The sequence below is a fragment of the Polyodon spathula genome, chromosome 3, assembly GCF_017654505.1.
Source record: "Polyodon spathula isolate WHYD16114869_AA chromosome 3, ASM1765450v1, whole genome shotgun sequence".
In the NCBI taxonomy this organism is placed as follows: Eukaryota; Metazoa; Chordata; class Actinopteri; order Acipenseriformes; family Polyodontidae; genus Polyodon; species Polyodon spathula.
Genome location: NC_054536.1, coordinates 85,285,367 through 85,305,587, shown reverse-complemented (window position 1 = coordinate 85,305,587; position 20,221 = coordinate 85,285,367). Strand labels below are relative to the sequence as shown.

The 20,221-nt window shown below is 37.2% G+C and overlaps 1 protein-coding gene across 1 annotated transcript; it reads right to left on the bottom strand.

Moving 5' to 3' along the window:
* Positions 1–2,731: 2,731 nt before the first annotated feature.
* Positions 2,732–19,409, bottom strand: LOC121313542 (transmembrane protein 200A-like). Its single transcript, XM_041246216.1, has 2 exons — positions 18,667–19,409; positions 2,732–6,602 (listed from the first exon to the last, which is right to left on the bottom strand). The coding sequence occupies exon 2, from the start codon at positions 6,567–6,569 to the stop codon at positions 4,917–4,919; it is 1,653 nt and encodes a 550-aa protein (XP_041102150.1). The 5' UTR covers positions 6,570–6,602; positions 18,667–19,409; the 3' UTR covers positions 2,732–4,916.
* Between the last annotated feature and the right edge of the window lie 812 nt (positions 19,410–20,221).

Below are 20,221 nucleotides of genomic sequence, written 5' to 3'. Positions count from 1 at the left end.
TATCAATATTACTATTACAATTTAGAACATAAGAAAATGTATGAACGTGAGGTGACTAGGTCCATAACGTGTGGCCAATCTAAGCTTAAAGTATCATAATTTAAAGTAGTTCTTGTACTAGTTTGTTGGCAACCTTGCATCAAGCAACAGATTATCACTTCATTACACTCTATGTAAAGAAGTGTCTTCTACCTCCAGTTCATTGCCATCTGTGCCCTCTGGTACTCATTTCTGTACTGCTCTTAAATTATAGCAACTTTCGTTTTCCTGTTATACTTTTCTAGATTATGTTAATATGTGGAACGATTGACATCGTTCCGCTGGGTACAAATTTATCAAATTCAAGGGACAAACTGTGGAATCATAATTTTACTAAGACAGTGCACTTCCTTATCTCCAGTAATTCTGTTAGAAGTCTCGCATCATCCTGGATCTGTTGAGAGAGGGGTGGGAGGAGCACAAAGGCTTGTCCAAAAATGTAGTGCAGCATGTGCTCCTACTGAGAGATCGCCTGGATTTGGTTGGTCATTTGGCCCAGGACAAGCTCAAATCGGCTCAGCACTCGTAACAGCAGCATTAGAACAGAAATGCACGAATTCAAACCTTTCGACCAGGAGACAAAGTAAGTTTTCTTCTTCCCTCCCCCGATTTGATACCATGTGTTAAATAGCAGGGGCTATATGAAGTGATTCAGACTATAGGAAAGATGAATTATGAAATTAGACAGCCCGATTGCTGTAATGAAAGATAAATTTATCATGTAAATGTATTAAAGCCCTGGCAGGCAAGGGCGGCCTTATTTGCAGCTGCAGGAAAAGTATTGGATGATTTAGGCCCCGGTCTAGAGACCTCTAGCAGAAAAGACACTTCGATGGGGAAACAGTTACTTCCTGATCAGCAACGAGAGCTGTGTAAGTTAATTGAGGAGTTCAATTATGTTTTTTTCTGACATACCCGGTAGAACTAACCTTGCTGAATATGCCATTATCTCTCCCGCAGGTGTCACAGTGTGAAAGAGACCTTGCTGGATCACAGAAAGTTGACGAAGTGTCGTTAGCAAAAAGGTATGGGCAATGCTCGAACTTCGGGTGATTGAGCCTTCCAGGAGTGAGTGGTGCTGTCCAATTGTGATAGTGGCCAAAAAGGACGGCACCAACTGCTTCTGAGTTGACTTCCGTAAGGTAAACGCTATTGCCAAGTTCAATGCTTACCCTATGCCTCGAGTCGACAAGCTTCTAGATAGACTGCGAACTGCTAGGTTTATCTCCACTCTGGAGCTGACGAAGGGATATTGGCAGATCCCCTTAACCTGCAGCTCTAGAGCGAAAACAACTGCATTTTCAACACCAGAATGGCTGTTCCATTTCACAACCATTCCATTTGGGCTTCATGGTGCGCCTGCTGCCTTTCAGAGACTGATGGCCCAGGTTTTACACCCACATCGTGAATATGCGGCAGCGTATATTGACGAAGTGGATATTTACAGCTTCACTTGGCAAGAGCATTTGGCTAAGATCATGGCCATCCTTCAGTCTCTAAGGGCAGCCCGGCTGACCGCTAACTTGATAAAATGTGCATTTGCCAAAACAGACACAATATTTGCGATTTATAATGGGGAATAATGGAAGGGTGAAACCCGTTGTTACCAAGGTCCAGGCTTTAGTGGACAATTCCCAAAACCAAGGCTCAGGTGAGGTCTCTTCTGGGGTTAACCAGTTATTACCAAAGATTCATCCTGAATATGCCACAGTATTCAATCCCTTAGCAGACCTTATCAAAAAGAGTGCACCGAATTCAATTACGTGGTCAGTAGAATGTCAGGGGGCGTTTGATACTGTTAAGCAGAGACTCTGCCAGGTCCCCGCTCTCATCACTCCAGACTTTACTAAGAGATTCATCCTCTACACCAATGTGGCGGATGACGGTTTGAGTGCAGTATTATCCTAAACGGTAGATGGAATGAACACCCCACCCTGTACCTCAGTAAAAAGATGCTCCCTCTGGAGCACAACTACTCCATGGTTGAAAAGGATTGTTTGGCCATTAAATGGGCTCCTCACTCTAAGATACTACCTGCTGGGACATTCAATTGATCTCGTCATAGACCACGCCCCACTCATGTGGTTAAGCACAATGAAGGATAGCAATGCCTGGATAACTCGGTGGTATCTGGCATTGCAGCCCTTCATGTACCACATTGTACACTGTCTGGGGAAAGACCACTAAAATGCAGATAATTTTTTCCGGAGAGAAATGGGGAAAAGCATATTTAGCCAAGTGTTCTTTCCACTCCACTCTGAGCGGTAAGATATGTGATAGAGATCAAATGATTCTTGGTGTTGGATCTCCCTCCCGACTTGTGAGGCAACTGCATAAAGGGAACAGAATACCCTGCACTAAATGGATCCACAATGTTTAGAATTCACATCTTTGCCTTTTATTTAAAGTATTATGCCTGTATTTAATGTATTTGCATTGTTTTTTTTACTGTTAGTTTTTAATGTATTATGCATCAATCATCACTATCTTGTAAAGCACTTTGTAAGAGTGGTCTACTATGAAAGGTGCTATATAAAATAAATAGTGATTGATTGATTGACTGTCTAACATAATTAGTAATTTCACACCATAGTTCTCTGCATAATCATAAACATGTTAATCTGTTTTACAGTATTGTAGCATGTTCTGCAGAAATAAACACACTGGAAGCATTAGTTTTATTTTAGGCAGTTCTTTATCTAAGTTCAAAACAAGTCACCCAGAATTTACTAAAATACAGGCTGTGTGGGAGTATTCCTCCCATGCGGAACAACCAGCCAATTTTTGCTGGTGACTAAACACAAAAATCACAAACACCCTCTCCCTGCTGCCAACCCCACACCGGATGGCAGGCCTGCAGAGCTTGTTACCCCCCTCTCCTTCTTACCACCCCATGAGTCCCCAATACTCCCAAAGCCAGCATTCCTATCTATTCTCATTTGCATAATAGCCCTAATGCAACCAATCAGTGTTCTCTCTGGATTCTCCAATGACTAGACTGGGGGTGCTTAGCACTGTCATCTGTTGGTCTGGTTTGTTGCATTACCCCACCCCCTCTCCACATTCTTCCCAAATGGAAAGCAGCACACCCCAGCTCAAACCCACACTCCTTTCCCCATGCAGCTATGAACACAGAAGCTTCTTCCCCACTGCCAGTCTGCGGTTCGCTGTAGCTAGCTCCTTTCTTCTCAGGGTCCCGGCTGCTTTGCAGGCCCAAGCTGAGCCGTCGTTAATGGCAAAGGCGACAGGTGATCCTCGCTGCGGGATAGTGTCACTGGATCTGGCTCCCAAGGCCTCTGCAATGCACTCCTGCGCAAACTCGTGTGCGGTGTCCAGTCAGTGGACATACACTGGCCCTACGCAAGAGGTGGAAGCATTGATTCCACTCGCTTTGGAGACGAGACAGACAAGCTGTGCAGCTAAATTGCTATGCATATTTTTTACAGATTAAATACAAATTTTACGTGTATTTCTGATTTTTTAATGCGTAAAAATGGCAGGTACGCATCTTATCTGGACTTCTGCGTATGTTATTTTTATTCATGAACCATTGTGGTCATGATATTGTGTACCACTTAACCATTCCAGATCAAGTGCTAGCCCTTTCAGATTCAGCCTAGTTTTATAAGATAAAGAGGCTGACCAGACATCTGGTTTTCTGGGCAGTTTTGCACAGTCTCTAACTGCACAGGGGCCTAATTTATATAGATTGGGACCAATTTGAGCTTAAATTAATGTAAAAACACAGATTAGCCTAAATTTAGTTTACTGTTTGGGAAATCCCTGTGCTACTATTTGAAAAGTCAAAAAATGCAACAATACAAATAAAATATAATGTCCCAACAACGGTCAAAATATATACTGTACATAATCAGTGTTGTTCAGAGGCAGAGCGCTGGTTTAAAAAAGTCACAGAGTCTTTAATTGTCATAACTGCTCTTCATATTCAGACTGCCAGGCTAAGAGAATCTTAAATCTGCTTTCTGCTCGCTTATCACTGGTTTCAGTAACTACAGTACACTACTGTCCATTGGCTTGCACTAGACTCTACTCAATTTAATTAAATGATGACCGTACACTTCCACAAGGATACGCTGATTTCCGCACTAATAAAACGTGTCTCATGATTTCTGCACTAATACATTTTGATAATGTACTGCATTAAACCTCACGGATTATTGAAACATGAAATATGAAAAATTGAAATATGAAATATTAAAACACGGATTAACAGGAGTCTACTGTAATACCAACAATACTTTAGACATGTTTACTTGTAGCCATGGAGTCTTGTGCACCACTACTGTAACAGTCATTCATCTTATGCAAAACAGCAATCCTACACAGACTAATTCCAAACACCATAAACCAGTATGAGGTACATAAATAATAAATAGATTAATAACTTGCTCTTGAAAATTAAAAGGACATGGAAGTATACAAGTTAAAGAATCAAATAACTCTTGTTATACTTTTAGTAAGACAATACAAACAACATATAGCTAGCAGTCGGATAAATATTGCTGAGTCTGGTAGCAACATGTAAACAATGATGCATCTGGCAGAAAACAATTAAAAAGAAAAAATTATTAAAAAGACTAACTAAATCATTACATGGAACAACCACAGTTGTGTAATTGTTCTGGTTATATACACTGGTCATTTTGTAAGAAATGTACAATCACAACTAAACATTACAACATTCGCTTTTTTTTGTTTGTTTTGTTTTGTTTTTTTTTGCTTGGTGTCATTTATAGTAAATGGTAAACATAAAAGCAACATTCTTTGATTCTTTGGATACTGACTTATCTGCTAGTTAATCAACCGCCAATTTCATTAAAAAAAAATAACTTGGGATTGTTGTAGTAATTTAACACTTAGATATCAGTGCTTTCAAGTTCTTCATCTTCAGTCGTTACAGTTGCATTTGACTTGGAAAGTTTTTCCCTATTTGTGTACTGCTTCTGAATCCCTTTGTCAGTGCTTTCCTGTGCATCCTGGACAATGCAGTCCTCCATATCCTCCACTGAAGTTTCTTGATAGTTTTCACTTCTTGTTACCGTCACCTGAGAAGACTCAAAGGATTCTACTCCTACAAGTTTTAAGTAGCCCTTACTGTTTGAACGTTCCAAGAGGGGGCAGCTGGGGTGTCTACTCGTATCCCCTTCTGTATCAGCTATTGATGGACAGTCACCAAGATCTATAGTGTTTGAGTAAGTGGAGAGAGCACCAAAGGAAAGATTTGAACTAATTTCTCTCCTACTTGGACTTGGAGGAAGCAACTGGACCTGTGATCCTAGTGGAGATGACTGCGATGCCCCCTGCAAGCTGCTTGTGGTCTGATGAACTGGTGGTCCATCTTTGCTGGTGAACAGGCCTGTTTTTGAAGTCTCCTCTTTTGTTTCAATGGGGTCGCTGTTGATTGGATCCGGGCTCCCCATTTCTGAGTCACATGGAACTGTTTTGCATTTAGATGCTGGGGCCTCTTTGACACCACTCTCTGCTTGTTTCGCACTGTTTTCGTCAAGAACACAGTTATTTAGTTTGATTATTGGAAGAGTAAAAGCATTGATGGAAGAAGTGACAATAGATTTAGTCTCCCACTTTTTTGTTATGGGAACCCTTTCAGGAGCCTTGGACTGGTCTCTGTAAATGCTGTAGACTGTGTCTGTAAAACTCTGCCTTTCTTTAGAAAGACTCTGTTGTCTTGCTAAGGATTGGCACTTCAATGTTTCAGTATTACCTGCCTGGCCTTGTGCTTTGACTGTCCCTCCAGCAGTTGAAGACCACGAGCTTTTGACTAACATGGCAGAGTTGTAAGACCCTCTGGATTTCATATCCACACTCCTTGACTGCACGTAATTGACAAAACCATTAAAAGGTGTGCGGTCTTTGGACCTTAAACTGTGAATATCTATTACTGTTGAGTACATGTCTCTTAGATTGATAATCTTTGTCTTTTTGTCTCTGTTTTCATGAAGGACTGCATTGGCACAAATAAAGAGGAATATCCCAATGCCCATTATTAATGGCCCGAATACTTTTAGTTTGTCTGAATGTAAATAGCTGGCAAGAAATTCAGAGAAGAAACTTAGGGAGGGAGAAAAGGATGAGGTCTCCATTTTGGTGCTATTACTGTGATTGTTTTTTGACAAGTCTAGATCAATTTGGTAGACAACATGGCTAGTCCTTGTCCAATTGGTCGAAGCAAACAACAATTTGTTATCATAGATCCTTCTGTTGTTTGGCAAAGGTTTAGATTCTGTGAAGTTATCTTGGTAGAGCTGATTGTTTTCGGGCCAGTATCCCATGACAGCCATGGCTATTCCCACAAGAAGCACTAATATTCCAAATGCAGCTATCAATCCAGATAGAGAGCACAGCTTCAGTTTGCCTTTTACAACCACAACATCACTCTTTCTTTTCTTTTTGGCTTTCCTTTTGCGTTGTTTGTTTTGCGTTCGGCTTTTGGATGGCAAGGAATCTTGTCGTCTCGATGAAATTCGAAGCAGACCTCCAGTTGCTATCATGATCAGTGTTTGAGGGTAAACTAATTACTCATCCTGGTTGAAGAAAAAAGAAAAGTATTAATATATTTAAAAAAAAAATGATACGAATAAAACATTTGTAATAAAAAATAAGCAATACTGTATAAACACCAGAAATGTGAGAAAATACATGAATGAGTTCCTAGTAACTCTTTGATCTCAAAACTAAGTTAATTTGGGTACCATTGATTCAGCATAACAACATAGTTAGATAACCCAGTCCATGCCATCTCCATTTTTATTATTATTATTATTATTATTATTATTATTATTATTAGTATTATTATTATTATTAGTATTATTATTTATTTCTTAGCCGACACCCTTATCCAAGGCGACTTGTAGTTACAAAATATCACATTGCAGATAACAGCAGTTATTAAGTACAGTAAAATCAGTAGCAAGTAATATCAAATTTTAAAAAAGAGCAAAATAAAGAATATAGTAAATAATTACATTTAAGAGTGAATTTGACTAAGAGCAGTAAACTTCTAGTAAAAATGTGTGCTAATAAGAATACTCTTCAATAAGAACACGTAGTAAGTAATATAAATGGATAAGAATTATAAAAAAAAAAAAAAAAAAAAAATATAGATACCTTTTAAGAGTAAAATCAAGAACAAGATACAGAAAATAACTGCAATTAAGAGCAGTAGTAGAATACAGCAAAATATGGAGCAGTTCTGTGAAAATACAAGATGATGCAAGTATTGGTACAATTGGGTGACATAGTCCATTACAGTCGTGAGTTGTGAGGTTTATAGATGCTGTATGAACAGGTGTGTCTTGAGGAGGCGCCAGAAGGTGGTCAGGGACTGAACAGTCCTGTTATCCGTGGGTAGGTCATTCCACCATTGAGAGGCAAGGGTGGAGAAGGGGAAGCAGGAGAGCAGAGGGGGGGTACAGCTAATCTGCCGGTGGTGGAGGAGCGGAGGGGGCGGGAGGGTGTGTAGGGAGAAACAGTAGTCTGGAGATAGGAGGTAGCAGAAAGGTCGAGGTAGCGATAGGTGAGTGCAAGTTTTGAATTGGTTACGGGCAGCAATAGGCAGCCAGTGGAGGGAGGGGCATCATAATTTCCAACAGTAATATTGCCTGTTACTCTAATTGTGCATGATTTGTTTTAGCCAGTTGACATATAATCAGTGATCTCGTATCTTGAAACCCAAGAAGTTCTTTTTGTAAATCATTCACTTCTCATTTGCTTACTAACCTCTCATTTGCTTACCAAATTACACCTATGTCTTTAATACCACTTAACCAACTATTAATTAATTAAACTATTAATTGCCATTTCTGATTATATACTATTCAATACTATACACACTAGCTATACATCAACGTCATCACCTTTTTCATCATACTGTTAGCTCTAATTCTGAATTTCCAGCTGTGGTAGGCAGCAATAATATCACTGCCTTTTTTTCCTGCAATCTCTATAATGGTTTCCAATTTACAGTGTAGGCTGAAAAGCAGTTCCTCTGGCAAGCAGACAACCATTTTGTAAGGGATGGGGAAAAAAAGCAGATTCATTGTGAATAAATGATGAATAATTTAAGGGTCCAACTGGAGGATCTTATCATATTTATCATCATCATTTTTCAACTAAAATAATAATAGTGAATTGATTTTTAATGATATTATACAATATCTCTAAACCACTGTGCATCAATATTTAATTCTTGTTTAGCAGCTCTAAGGAAAGTTTAGTGTAGTTTAAAAATGATGATTCACTTGTATGCATGCGTGATTTCGATTGAGTGGATTTCCACTCTGATTAGACAGAGCGCTCTGTGCTGCTTATGAACTTTGCAGATTTCAACTTGTCATATAATTGAATACTAATCAGTGACTCTTTCTGCATTTTTTAGAAGTATAAATGCTCCAGTAAACACATGTTTTATTTATTAGGCGCAGCTGCATTTTAGAAACAGTAATAGGGCTGAATGATTTTGCTTAGAAAGTGAATATATGTGTTTTTGAAGAGATTCCCCAAATACTGTCTTTTGATTCTGTGCATACAAAGACCTGTAATTAAACTTTTAAGAATTAGGCCTACTGTTGTAAGAAATTATATATTAAATAAACATTTGTTAATCAGATTATTCTACCTTTTATTGCAAGTCAAAAAGGAAGTTAGAAAGGCCAAGAGAGAAATAGAAATGAACATTGCTAAGGGGGCTAAAACCAATTCCAAAATGTTTTTCCAATATTACAACAGCAAGAGAACATTCAAAGAGGAGGTTAATTGTTTAAGAGATACAAATGGCAAAATCGTAGATGATAAAAAAAAAAATAGCAAATATATTAAATGATCACCTTTCACAAGTTTTTACAAAGGAAGATACGGACAACATGCCCCACATGTCATCCAGTTCCTATCCAGTTTTAAATAACTTTAGCATAACCGAGGCAGAAGTGTTAAAGGAACTAGGAGCTCTTAAAATAAACAAATCCCCTGGGCCAGATGAGATCCTCCCAATAGTACTCAAAGAAATGAAAGAAGTTATTTACAAACCGCTAACCAAGATCATGCAGCAGTCACTTGACACAGGGGTGGTACCGACAGACTGGAAAATTGCAAACATAATACCGATCCACAAAAAGGGAAACAAAACTGAACCAGGTAACTACAGATCAGTAAGCCTGACTTCTATTATATGCAAACTTATGGAAACTATAATAAGATCCAAAATGGAAAATTACCTATATAGTAACAGTAACCTGGGAGACAGTCAACATGGTTTTAGGAAAGGGAGATCGTGTCTAACTAACTTGCTTGATTTTTTTGAGGATGCAACATCGATAATGGATAATTGCAAAGCATATGACATGGTTTATTTAGATTTCTAGAAAGCTTTTGACAAAGTCCCGCACAAAAGATTAATTCTCAAACTGAATGCAGTTGGGATTCAAGGAAACGCATGTACATGGATTAGGGAGTGGTTAACATGTAGAAAACAGAAAGTACTGATTAGAGGAAAAACCTCAGAATGGAGTGTGGTAACCAGCGGTGTACCACAGGGATCAGTATTAGGTCCTCTGCTATTCCTAATCTACATTAATGATTTAGATTCTGGTATAGTAAGCAAACTTGTTAGATTTGCAGGCGACACAAAAATAGGAGGAGTGGCAAACACTGTTGCAGCAGCAAAGGTCATTCAAAATGATCTAGACAAGATTAAAAACTGGGCAGACACATGGCAAATTACATTTAATAGAGAAAAGTATAAGGTACTGCACACAGGAAATTAAAATGTACATTATAAATATCATATGGGAGATACTGAAATTGGAGAAGGAATCTATGAAAAAGACCTAGGAGTTTTTGTTGACTCAGAAATGTCTTCATCTAGACAATGTGGGGAAGCTATAAAAAAGGCTAACAAGATGCTCGGATACATTGTGAAAAGTGTTGAATTTAAATCAAGGGAAGTAATGTTAAAACTATACAATGCACTAGTAAGACCTCCTCTTGAATATTGTGTTCAGTTCTGGTCACCTCGCTATAATAAAGATATTGCTGCTCTAGAAAGAGTGCAAAGTAGAGCGACCAGAATTATTCCAGGCTTAAAAGGCATGTCATATGCAAACAGGCTAAAGAATTGAATCTGTTCAGTCTTGAACAAAGAAGACTATGTGGCGACCTAATTCAAGCATTCAAAATTCTAAAAGGTATTGACAGTGTTGACCCAAGGGACTTTTTTGACCTGAAAAAAGAAACAAGGACCAGGGGTCACAAATGGAGATTAGACAAAGGGGCATTCAGAACAGAAAATAGGAGGCACTTTTTTACACAGAGAATTGTGAGGGTCTGGAATCAACTCCCCAGTAATGTTGTTGAAGCCGACACCCTGGGATCCTTCAAGAAGCTGCTTGATGAGATTCTGGGATCAATAAGCTACTAACAACCAAACAAGTAAGATGGGCCGAATGGCTTCCTCTCGTTTGTAAACTTTCTTATGTTCTTATGTTCTTAACTGTGGTACCATTTTGAGCGAAAATTGTGAAGGGGTACTTGAGTTGAAAACCTCCAGACAAGAAGGGGTTAAGTTTTTAAAAAAGGTTGTACTAGCATGAGAATGTCTGCTGTGTGGTTTTTTTGTTGTTGTTGGTTTTTTTGCTTGTAGATTCTAGTAAAATTATTGCTAAACAGGACTGAGTTGTGAGAACACAAAGGATATGGGTCATTCCATGAAAATAGTATGCTTGATACATGGATAGATCATCAATATCAGATGACCAGCGGAAAGGTCTTGGGCTTCACAGTAGTCTGATATTAAAGATGAATCCAATCTAACAAATGTTACATTTTTTTCATAGCATGGCCCATATGCAAATACAGTAGGACAACAAATTACATTATTATATCCCAGTAACTCTTCGGTGTCATAAAATCGAATTCAAACTGGAACATTGTTTGGTTTAATACTATAGCACAGTCGTACAGCAAGCCTGGTATTTACCAATTTTACTGTCCCTCTACTCATTTAGAAATCTATGATCTCCAAATCGTTCCATCTGCATGATTGATAGCAGGAAATAAGTGTGAAAACAGGCTGAACTCCTATTTTTTGTGTTTGTTTTACAGCAAATTATAATGTAAAGCAAAAAGAATAAAAACACATACATATTTTGGAAATTACAAATGATTTACATAACGGCTGGGTAACGATTTCATTACGTTTTCCTCACTTTGACCCCTCACTTAGTAAATACCTTGGTACCCATGCACATTTGAATCACATGTGGAATGGTTCCCTGAAATGTCTCCCTTTTATTGGCAGTAAAATGAAAGAGTGAGTTTGTTGTAAGATAACGTCACTCTAGACTACTTGCTCATCAAACATTTTGGTATCCCGTGAAATTCGTTTAAAAATATGTTGGGGATTTTAATGAGCAATCCATCTCACAAGTTTCATGGTACGCTAAATGTAATCTATTTACTGCTACTGTGCTGAATGACTGTAGCGTTTTTTTTTTTTAAATTTTATTCAGAAAATGATTTTCCTGAGTGGTGTCTGCCGAGACTGGTATACATTTCAATGTAGTGTTGTCCTTGGCAGTCCTATTTTTGACGGTAAAATGAAGAGAAAATGTCTTAGCCAGTCAGTGGTAGTCAATGGATCACCACTGAACGTAAGACAGATTGCTCATTCAAATCCTTAGCATATTTTTAAAGAGAATATTTAGTGAGCAAGCAGTCTACAGTGAGAGGTTATATCTGATAACAAACTCCCCATCCTCTTTTTTTTTTTTTTTTTTTAGAAAAAGGAGAACATTTTTGGGGTACCATTAGACTTGTGAGATGAATTGCTCATTGCAATCTTGTGCATACTGTTTTTTGTACTATTTAGTCTTTATTCTGCATTTCACATGGGTAGGTCCGTCCTACTAAATTACTAAATTGCAATGTTAATTTTGCACTTGTCTTCTTTTAATGGCTAGTTTCACAGACCCTGATCTTGGATTACACAATGTCACTTTGGGTAAATCCAGGATTGGTAGCTAATCTGCTTTTGTGAAACCAGGCATAATTGATCTGCATTTCAGTTTAAAGGGCAATAGTGCCTTGGGAGAGCCAAATGCGGTTTCAGGACATGATATGGTTTTTGGTGGTAATGTTGCATTCCTCCTTTGAGATAAAAATAACACCAAATCAGATTCCCTGAAAGGTAGGATAGGATTTCTAGAGCAGGGTTATATCTGACAAAGCAATATAAAAGGACATGTTATGGACAATGTCTGTGCTTCAATCATAATGCAGAATTAGAATTTTGATTCTATAGTCAGGATTTTCAAATCTTTCTTTCAAATATACACTACTTTCAGTTCCCATCTGCACCATATAAAATATATTCATTTACAGTATGCTGTTATTAGAGTGGGAGAGTTTGGTACAATCATTCATATTGTATTTGAAGTTTGAAGGTCAACCTGAACCACATTGTTTTATTAATAAAATGCAGTCATAAATATTGACTTACATTCCATTGTATCCAACTGTTAGGAAAAAGAAAAAAAAATGCTGTCTATTTTTCTGATGTGATCTACAGAGAGGGACTAGTTCAGCGGAAAGCTGCCTCTTGGATGATTAGTCACTAAATTATTAGGCAATGAATCATAGACAGCTACTGTATGCTATCCTTATGTGGTAGAGTGGAAGCAGTAGAAGTGTTTTAGACCGTGAACATTGTAGCCTATTTTTTATACTTGACATTTAATATATTTAACAAATAAAAACTATTAGAAAACTATTATATATCGTGTACAAGCCAAGATGAGCATTTCTTTTGTCCGTTTAGACAGATTTTATTCCTTATAATTTATTAATTGGAGCATCTCATTCAGAAATGTAGGTATTTAGAAGTATATAGAAGAATATGAGCCCCTATTTTGTTGTTGTGGACAAATGCTAAGCAAATAACTTTATAGGCGTTATTGTAGGTTGTACATATTTTATTAATTCATTCTGTTATACAGTAAGCTACATTATGTTTGTGTTGCTGAATCTGGAACACATGTGGAACGTCACAATATTGTAAAAACTAATAAAAACATACAAACTACAACATATGTTACTCGCAGTCACTCAACAACAGAGCAAACTTCTTTATTACAGAAGATGTAGCAACCAATTGTGTGTTTGGTTACTGTCTCTTTAAATAATTAACACATAAAAATAAGTATAAGATCTATGTATTTTCTTCAATGTTTTTTGCCATTTACATAATTATGGTGTATAGTTGTAGTCTATAGTGTTTGATGCACGTTGGTAAACTACAATGCCTAATTCATATTTAGTTTATACGTTGTGTTACTGTTTTAATCTTCAAGCACTCTACATAAGAGCAACTTCAAAATCCAATACAAAAAGGCCCGCCTTACCAAATGCAGATTCTACAATGCTTGAATAATGGTTTGTTTTTTTTAACAAGTTAAATGACACACCTCTTAAGTTTTGTTTAACTACCAAGAAATGATTGATCGTGCCTTAGCTAATACAGCACACAGAATTTAGATTGAATCTGCCCCCTGGACTGGGGTTCAGTGTTTTAATTGATGTCCACCAAATACAAGCCACTTCCTGCATTTCACTGGGGAATTCTTAGCATGTTTAGTGTTACTGCTACAGTTTTAGCAGCAAATGCTGCATTTTATATATATATATATACAGCTCTGGAAAAAATTAAGAGACCACTGTGAAATTATCAGTTTCTCTGGTTTTACTATTTATAGGTATGTGTTTGGGTAAAAAGAACATTTTTGTTTTATTCTATAAATTACTGACAACATTTCTTTTGTTGTCATTTAGAGCATTTATTTGCAGAAAATGACAACTGGTCAAAATAACAAAAAAGACACAGTGTTGTCAGTCCTCGAATAATGCAAAGAAAATAAGTTCAGATTCATTTTTAAACAACACAATACTAATGTTTTAACTTAGGAAGAGTTCAGAAATCAATATTTGGTGGAATAACCCTGATTTTATTTCTTTCACATTGATGTTGGGTAACTTTATGCCATTCCTGGCGCAAAAAATCAAGCAGCTCGGCTTTGTTTGATGGCTTGTGACCATCCATCTTCATCTTGATCACATTCCAGAGGTTCTCAATGGGGTTCAGGTCTGGAGATTGGGCTGGCCATGACAGGGTCTTGATCTGGTGGTCCTCCATCCACACCTTGATTGACCTGGCTGTGTGGCATGGAGCATTGTCCTGCTGGAAAAACCAATCTACGAGTTGGGGAATATTGTCAGAGCAGAAGGAAGCAAGTTTTCTTCCAGGACAACCTTGTACTTGGCTTGATTCAAGTGTCCTTCACAAAGACAAATCTGCCCGATTCCAGCCTTGCTGAAGTACCCCCAGATCATCAACAATCCTCCACCACATTTCACAGTGGGTGCGAGACATTGTGGCTTGTAGGCCTCTCCAGGTCTCTGTCTAACCATTAGACGACCAGGTGTTGGGCAAAGCTGAAAACTGGACTCATCAGAGAAGATGACCAGTCCTCTATGGTCCAATCCTTATGGTCCCTTTTGCAAACCTCAGCCTAGCTCTTCTTTGCTTCTCATTGATGAAGGGCTTTTTTCTAGCTTTGCACGACTTCAGCCATGCCCCTAGGAGCCTGTTTCGAACCGTCCTCGCTGTGCACTTCACCCCAGCTGCTGTTTGCCATTCTTTTTGTAGGTCGGTTGCTGAGTGACATTCGAATGAGTTGGCGGTCATCCCGGTCAGTGGAGAGTTGTTTTTGCCCTCTGCTGGTCTGTAGTTTTGTTGTCCCCAATGTGTGCTGCTTGACCTTGTTCTTATGAACCGCTGTCTTTGAAATTTTAAGGATGGAAGCAACCCGACGCTCACTGTATCCCTCTGCCAGTAAAGCCAGAATTGAACCCTTCTTTTCCTCACTCAAAACTTTCCTTTTCAACTCTTTGGGCATGGTCAATAGTTATTTTTTGATTCCAACTACTTTTGAGGTACTACTAGCACTGTTTTGCCATCCAGCTGGTCCTATTGCAAGAGGATAGTGATGACCACAGGAGTGGTTTTTATACTTTTCCTCGTTAAATAAGATTTGGTTCAGGTGATCCCCTAATCAGTACCTCATTCAGTAGAATGAGGTGTGCCTGTGTTGGAATTCAACAGACACTGGAATGGAATGGCTGCCATACATGTAGAGATGCTGATTTAAGAAAAATTTGCAGTGGTCTCTTAATTTTTTCCAGAGATATATATATATATATATATATATATATATATATATATATATATATATATATATATATATATATATCTTAATCTTTGAAGCAGGTTAAACAGAACACACAGTGGTTCACAAACATAATCAATTAGTGAGGGAAGACATGTGTTCCTTGTGTTTCCATAAACAATATTGAAGTCCTCCTCACAAAACTACTTTCAAGTGAGAAGTGGCACCAAAAAAAGCTTTAAGCAGGGAGACATACCAGGCTCAAACTACAAGACAATGTGCAATCATCACATGCTGAAAACGCAATTGTGAATGAAGTAAATAGAAATCGTGTGTTTTCAATGCACATTGATTTTGCATCTATTAGGAACAGACACTCATACATTATCTGGAATGGTATTGTTGGCATTCCCTCCCTGTGCTTGTGAGCAGGGTTAAGAAATGCTGGCAATTACATCCACACAGCACCTCTCCTGAGAAATTCACCACAGAAATGATATCAGAATTCAAACCCACACCCACACACAATAGAAAACACACACTCAAATCCTTGCAAGTGATTAGTTAAGCATTTGATCTAGTCTTAAATTAACTGAATTTTTATTATCATTTTAGTACCGTGGAAATTATTATTATGATTCAAAAACATGTTTTCAGAAATCCACTGACATGGTATAATGCAATAGCTGATCCATTTATAACACCAATTCCATTTCCAATATTTACTTTAACATTTCAGGCAGTAGATATACATTTATCCAGAAATCAATACCGCTTTATATACATGTTGACGCTCCAGACAGGATCTCTTAAAATAATATCCCTCCTGTTTTTTAGCTTTTATGTCGCTAATACAAACAATAATGAATATTTATCAGGGTTGTCGTAAACTGGGAATTGTACGACTATTCTTAGGATGCATACAGTCACGTCACTGCAACGTTTATTTATTTTTTCATAATTCAGATCTAGAATGGTGCAAACCATGTCTTTTATAGAAACCTTTTAAACATAACAAATTAAAGAATATGAGTTTACTGGGGTAGAAAATTAAATACACTAAATTAAAAATAATAATAATAACTAATGTGTCTTCACATGGGACCATATACCAGAATTTGTTACTCTAAATGAGTCGACAGATTTCAGTACAGGTACCAAGAAAATGTATATTTAAAAAATAAGAATATGGTATCCTGTCATGTACCAAATGCAGACTGTTACTTATCTGATATCAGAATGTACAATAATTCATTCATATTCATCCATGTATCAAATTCTGATGTGTGTGTGTTTTAACCCTAACATACCTTTTAAATGTAATCCTCAAAATAACACTAACCCTAAACACGGCAGTATCACATTTTAGCTTCTGAAATACTGCAAACTTCAACAATAAAAAGTGCTCTTAAGCACAGGGAGGGAGTGCCAGCAATACTGCTCCAGATAATGTATCAGTGTCTGTTCCTAATAAAAGCAAAATCAATGTGCATTGAAAACCCATGATTTCTTTTTACTTCATTCACAATTGCGTTTTCAGCATGTGATGATTGCACATTGTTTTATAGTTTGAATCGGGTATGTCTCCCTGCTTAAAGCTTTTTTTTTTGTGCCATTTCTCACTTTAAAGGTGTTTTGTGACGAGGACTTCAATATAGTCTAAGGAAGACGTCATCACGTCTGCACAGGTTTTTCTCATTAGATGGCGCGCTTAAAGGGGTTTTGTAGTTGAGATATAGTGATATTGATTGGCAGGCTTTAGAAAGAGTGACTACAGTATGTAATGTTTGGGAGCATCCCAAGTAAACCCTACTGCACCAGATTTGGGAAACATTTGCATTGTTTATGATTTTAAATTGAGTTTTATGTTTTCTCAACTGCTGACTGTCCCTGTAGTCACAGCAATAAAAACAGCTCTGTGTCTTTGCAGCTGTAACACAACGTATTCTGTCGTATTTGTACTATTGATGAAGAATTAAAAGGAAGTAATTAACTGAAGGCCATACGCTGCCCAGAACAGCACCAGGCAGTCCCTACTCGAAAGCACATTACACAGCATTGACTTGTTCATGAGCTCAAAAACAAAATGTCTCATCCTCGAGGGGTACAAGTTAGTCAGACTGGGCAGGTGCAGGAATGTACAGAGAAATATGAGCCTCAGGCAGGTTCCCCTTATTCATTAGTCCTGAGGAATTGCTTTTTTGTGAATATGTTCTTTTTTACCTACTGCAATTAACAAATATAGCACCTACGCAAAACCCTCTCAAGAGCACTCATGTTAGTGTCACCCTCTGCTTATTGTCATCACATTCACAGGTCAATGGAGACAAGCGCTTTAAAGTATCACTCATCTATATTAGTCACAGTTACACTCTCCTGTAAACCATATGTATCAGTCTTACAAATGATTTCCATCTTGCTTTAGATCACTTCAAAATGAATGCAGACGATTATATTATTCTGACTATAATATTCAGACTATAATGTATGATAGTATAATTGAACAGCACAAGGTGTATGTTTCCAGCGTTCTTAAGTTTTTAAGTATTACAATGTATTCCACATTTACTGTCAAATAGATGGTAGACTTTCCAAGGGCAGATCCAATTGAGATACGCACATTATATATATATATATTTGTGTGTGTGTGTGTGTGTGTGTGTGTGTGTGTGTGTGTGTGTGTGTGTGTGTGTGTGTGTAAGATTTTGCAAGCAAATAATAAAGAATAAGAAATTCTGCATTTCTGAGCACTGCAAAATTTCAACTTGACAGTAAGAAATATTAAGAAATATTAAGAATTAAGCTATAATAATATATATATATATATAGCTATATAATATATATAATAGATATATATATATTATTGCATTATAGTAACGTAATATCAATGTAGTTCTGTATTTAAATATTACTCTTTTAAAAAAAAAAAAAAAAAAAAAAAAGGCGGGGGGCTGGGAGCGGGGGTATTGCAGTTGTGTGTCGCTATACTGAGGATAGGATAGCTTGTCTGCCTGTATTCATCGCGCATCTGCACCCCCTTTTGTTAAATCTAATTATTGTATTATGTAAAACATATATTTCTTAATGCAACTCTTTTGCCATCATTTAGCCAACAGTAGCCCAACATCCAGCGTTTTCTTGAATAAGACATACTGAACTTTAGACGCATCAACGTTACCCTAAATTTACAGCTATCATGCACACCAGTACTTTACAAAGATGCAAGCTGGTTTTCTAAAGGGAAAACAATGATTTTGCATTCCTTATTTTAAAATACTGCTTTTCAGAATGACAAGAGCTTCGTTACTGTTGTCAATCGCAATTATCATTAAAAATTGCAGCATTCTTACAAAATACAGCGCTTTAAACTTACCAAGGACGATTCAACGTTGGGAGAAAACACAGTGTTCCATATTGGTTATCGGAAGAAAGTTTCCTTCTTCCAACGTGGGCATCTCAAGCTAAAGAAAACTCTGGTCTGCTTGCCCCTCTTTTAATTCCAGTGACAAAGGGTTTACTTGGGCTAATAACAAAACTAGTATCCAATCTATAGCCAACAAGTAGCGCTACAAGTAGTAATTTTCCTTCAAAGACTTGCATTTCCCAAAGTCTTGGTTCGTCTGTACATTTATTTAATTATTTAGTTTTTTGCGTGTTTACGCTGTTCCTCCCGGAGTTGCTGTCAAAGATGTCTGTGCGTTGAGTTTGTAAGGGTTTGAATGGTGCTGAAGGGGTGATGGTGTTATTGCTGATGTTACCCTCTGTTGTTGCTAAGATACCACAGCTGTGACAAGCTAAAATTGCTGCAGGGTGTGAATAATTGCGTTAACTATGCTTTTTAGTAACGAAGACCCTTCTCTCCATATCGGGATGTGCATTTTGTCTCTGGAGAAAGCATTGCTGTGTGAGACGGAGGGTGCAGGTGCGAGGATCATAAAAAGACATATCCTGCAATATGCGATGCAAACTGTATCTGAGTGAAAAACTATGTATCATTCTCGAGTCTGTATCGCTGCATCATCTGGAGTCATTCTATTCTTGTGGGCTTGTTTACCCACACACAGTCGTATTATGAAGAATACCTTTTTTTTTTTTTTTTTTTTCAAACGTAGTGAAACTCAAAATTAAACTTACAATATACAGCGCTTGGATTTCGTTTCATTTTACTGACATACGATTAAAGAAACAAAGTGGTGTCTACAATTGCATGTTATGATTATACAGTATATACAAAACCCAAATCAAGCAAGTGTGAAGCATATTGATTTTTAAAAAGTGTTTCTTACCGGAAATTGCTTCAAGATAATTCTTCCAAAACGTAATCTACATTGCAATTATATCCACAAGATCTGGAGCTGGAGCTGAAAATAAACATGCCAGCTGCGTGGGATTTGACAATATTCCACTGGGGGTGGGGAGTTATAGGCTTCGCTTTGAAGAGCAATTTTGTCTGTTTCGTCTGTTATTATGTAAAACATTCCATGGTTTAAAAGCTGCTGCTAAATCACCACTGCGCAGGAAGGTACCATCCAGTATAATTGTGATACATCTTATAAAGCAGTTTCCAAAATGTTTTAATCATGCTGATGTTTTGGAACATTTTTCATTGCTTGCCAGTATTCATACGGATTGTCTATCATTCAACAATAATTTTTGTGTTCTGTGAAAGGACAGCATGGGAACATGTATATATATATCTATATATATATATATATATATATATATATATTATATATATATAATATATATATATATATATATATATATATATATATATATATATATATATATATATATATATATATAATATAATATTATTAATATATATATCTCGAATTATAGCCTCATATCATTTGATATTAATTGAAAGGCGAAGTATAGCCTCATATCTTTCATATTAAATGCAATTGCAAAAGGCAGCAGTAGGA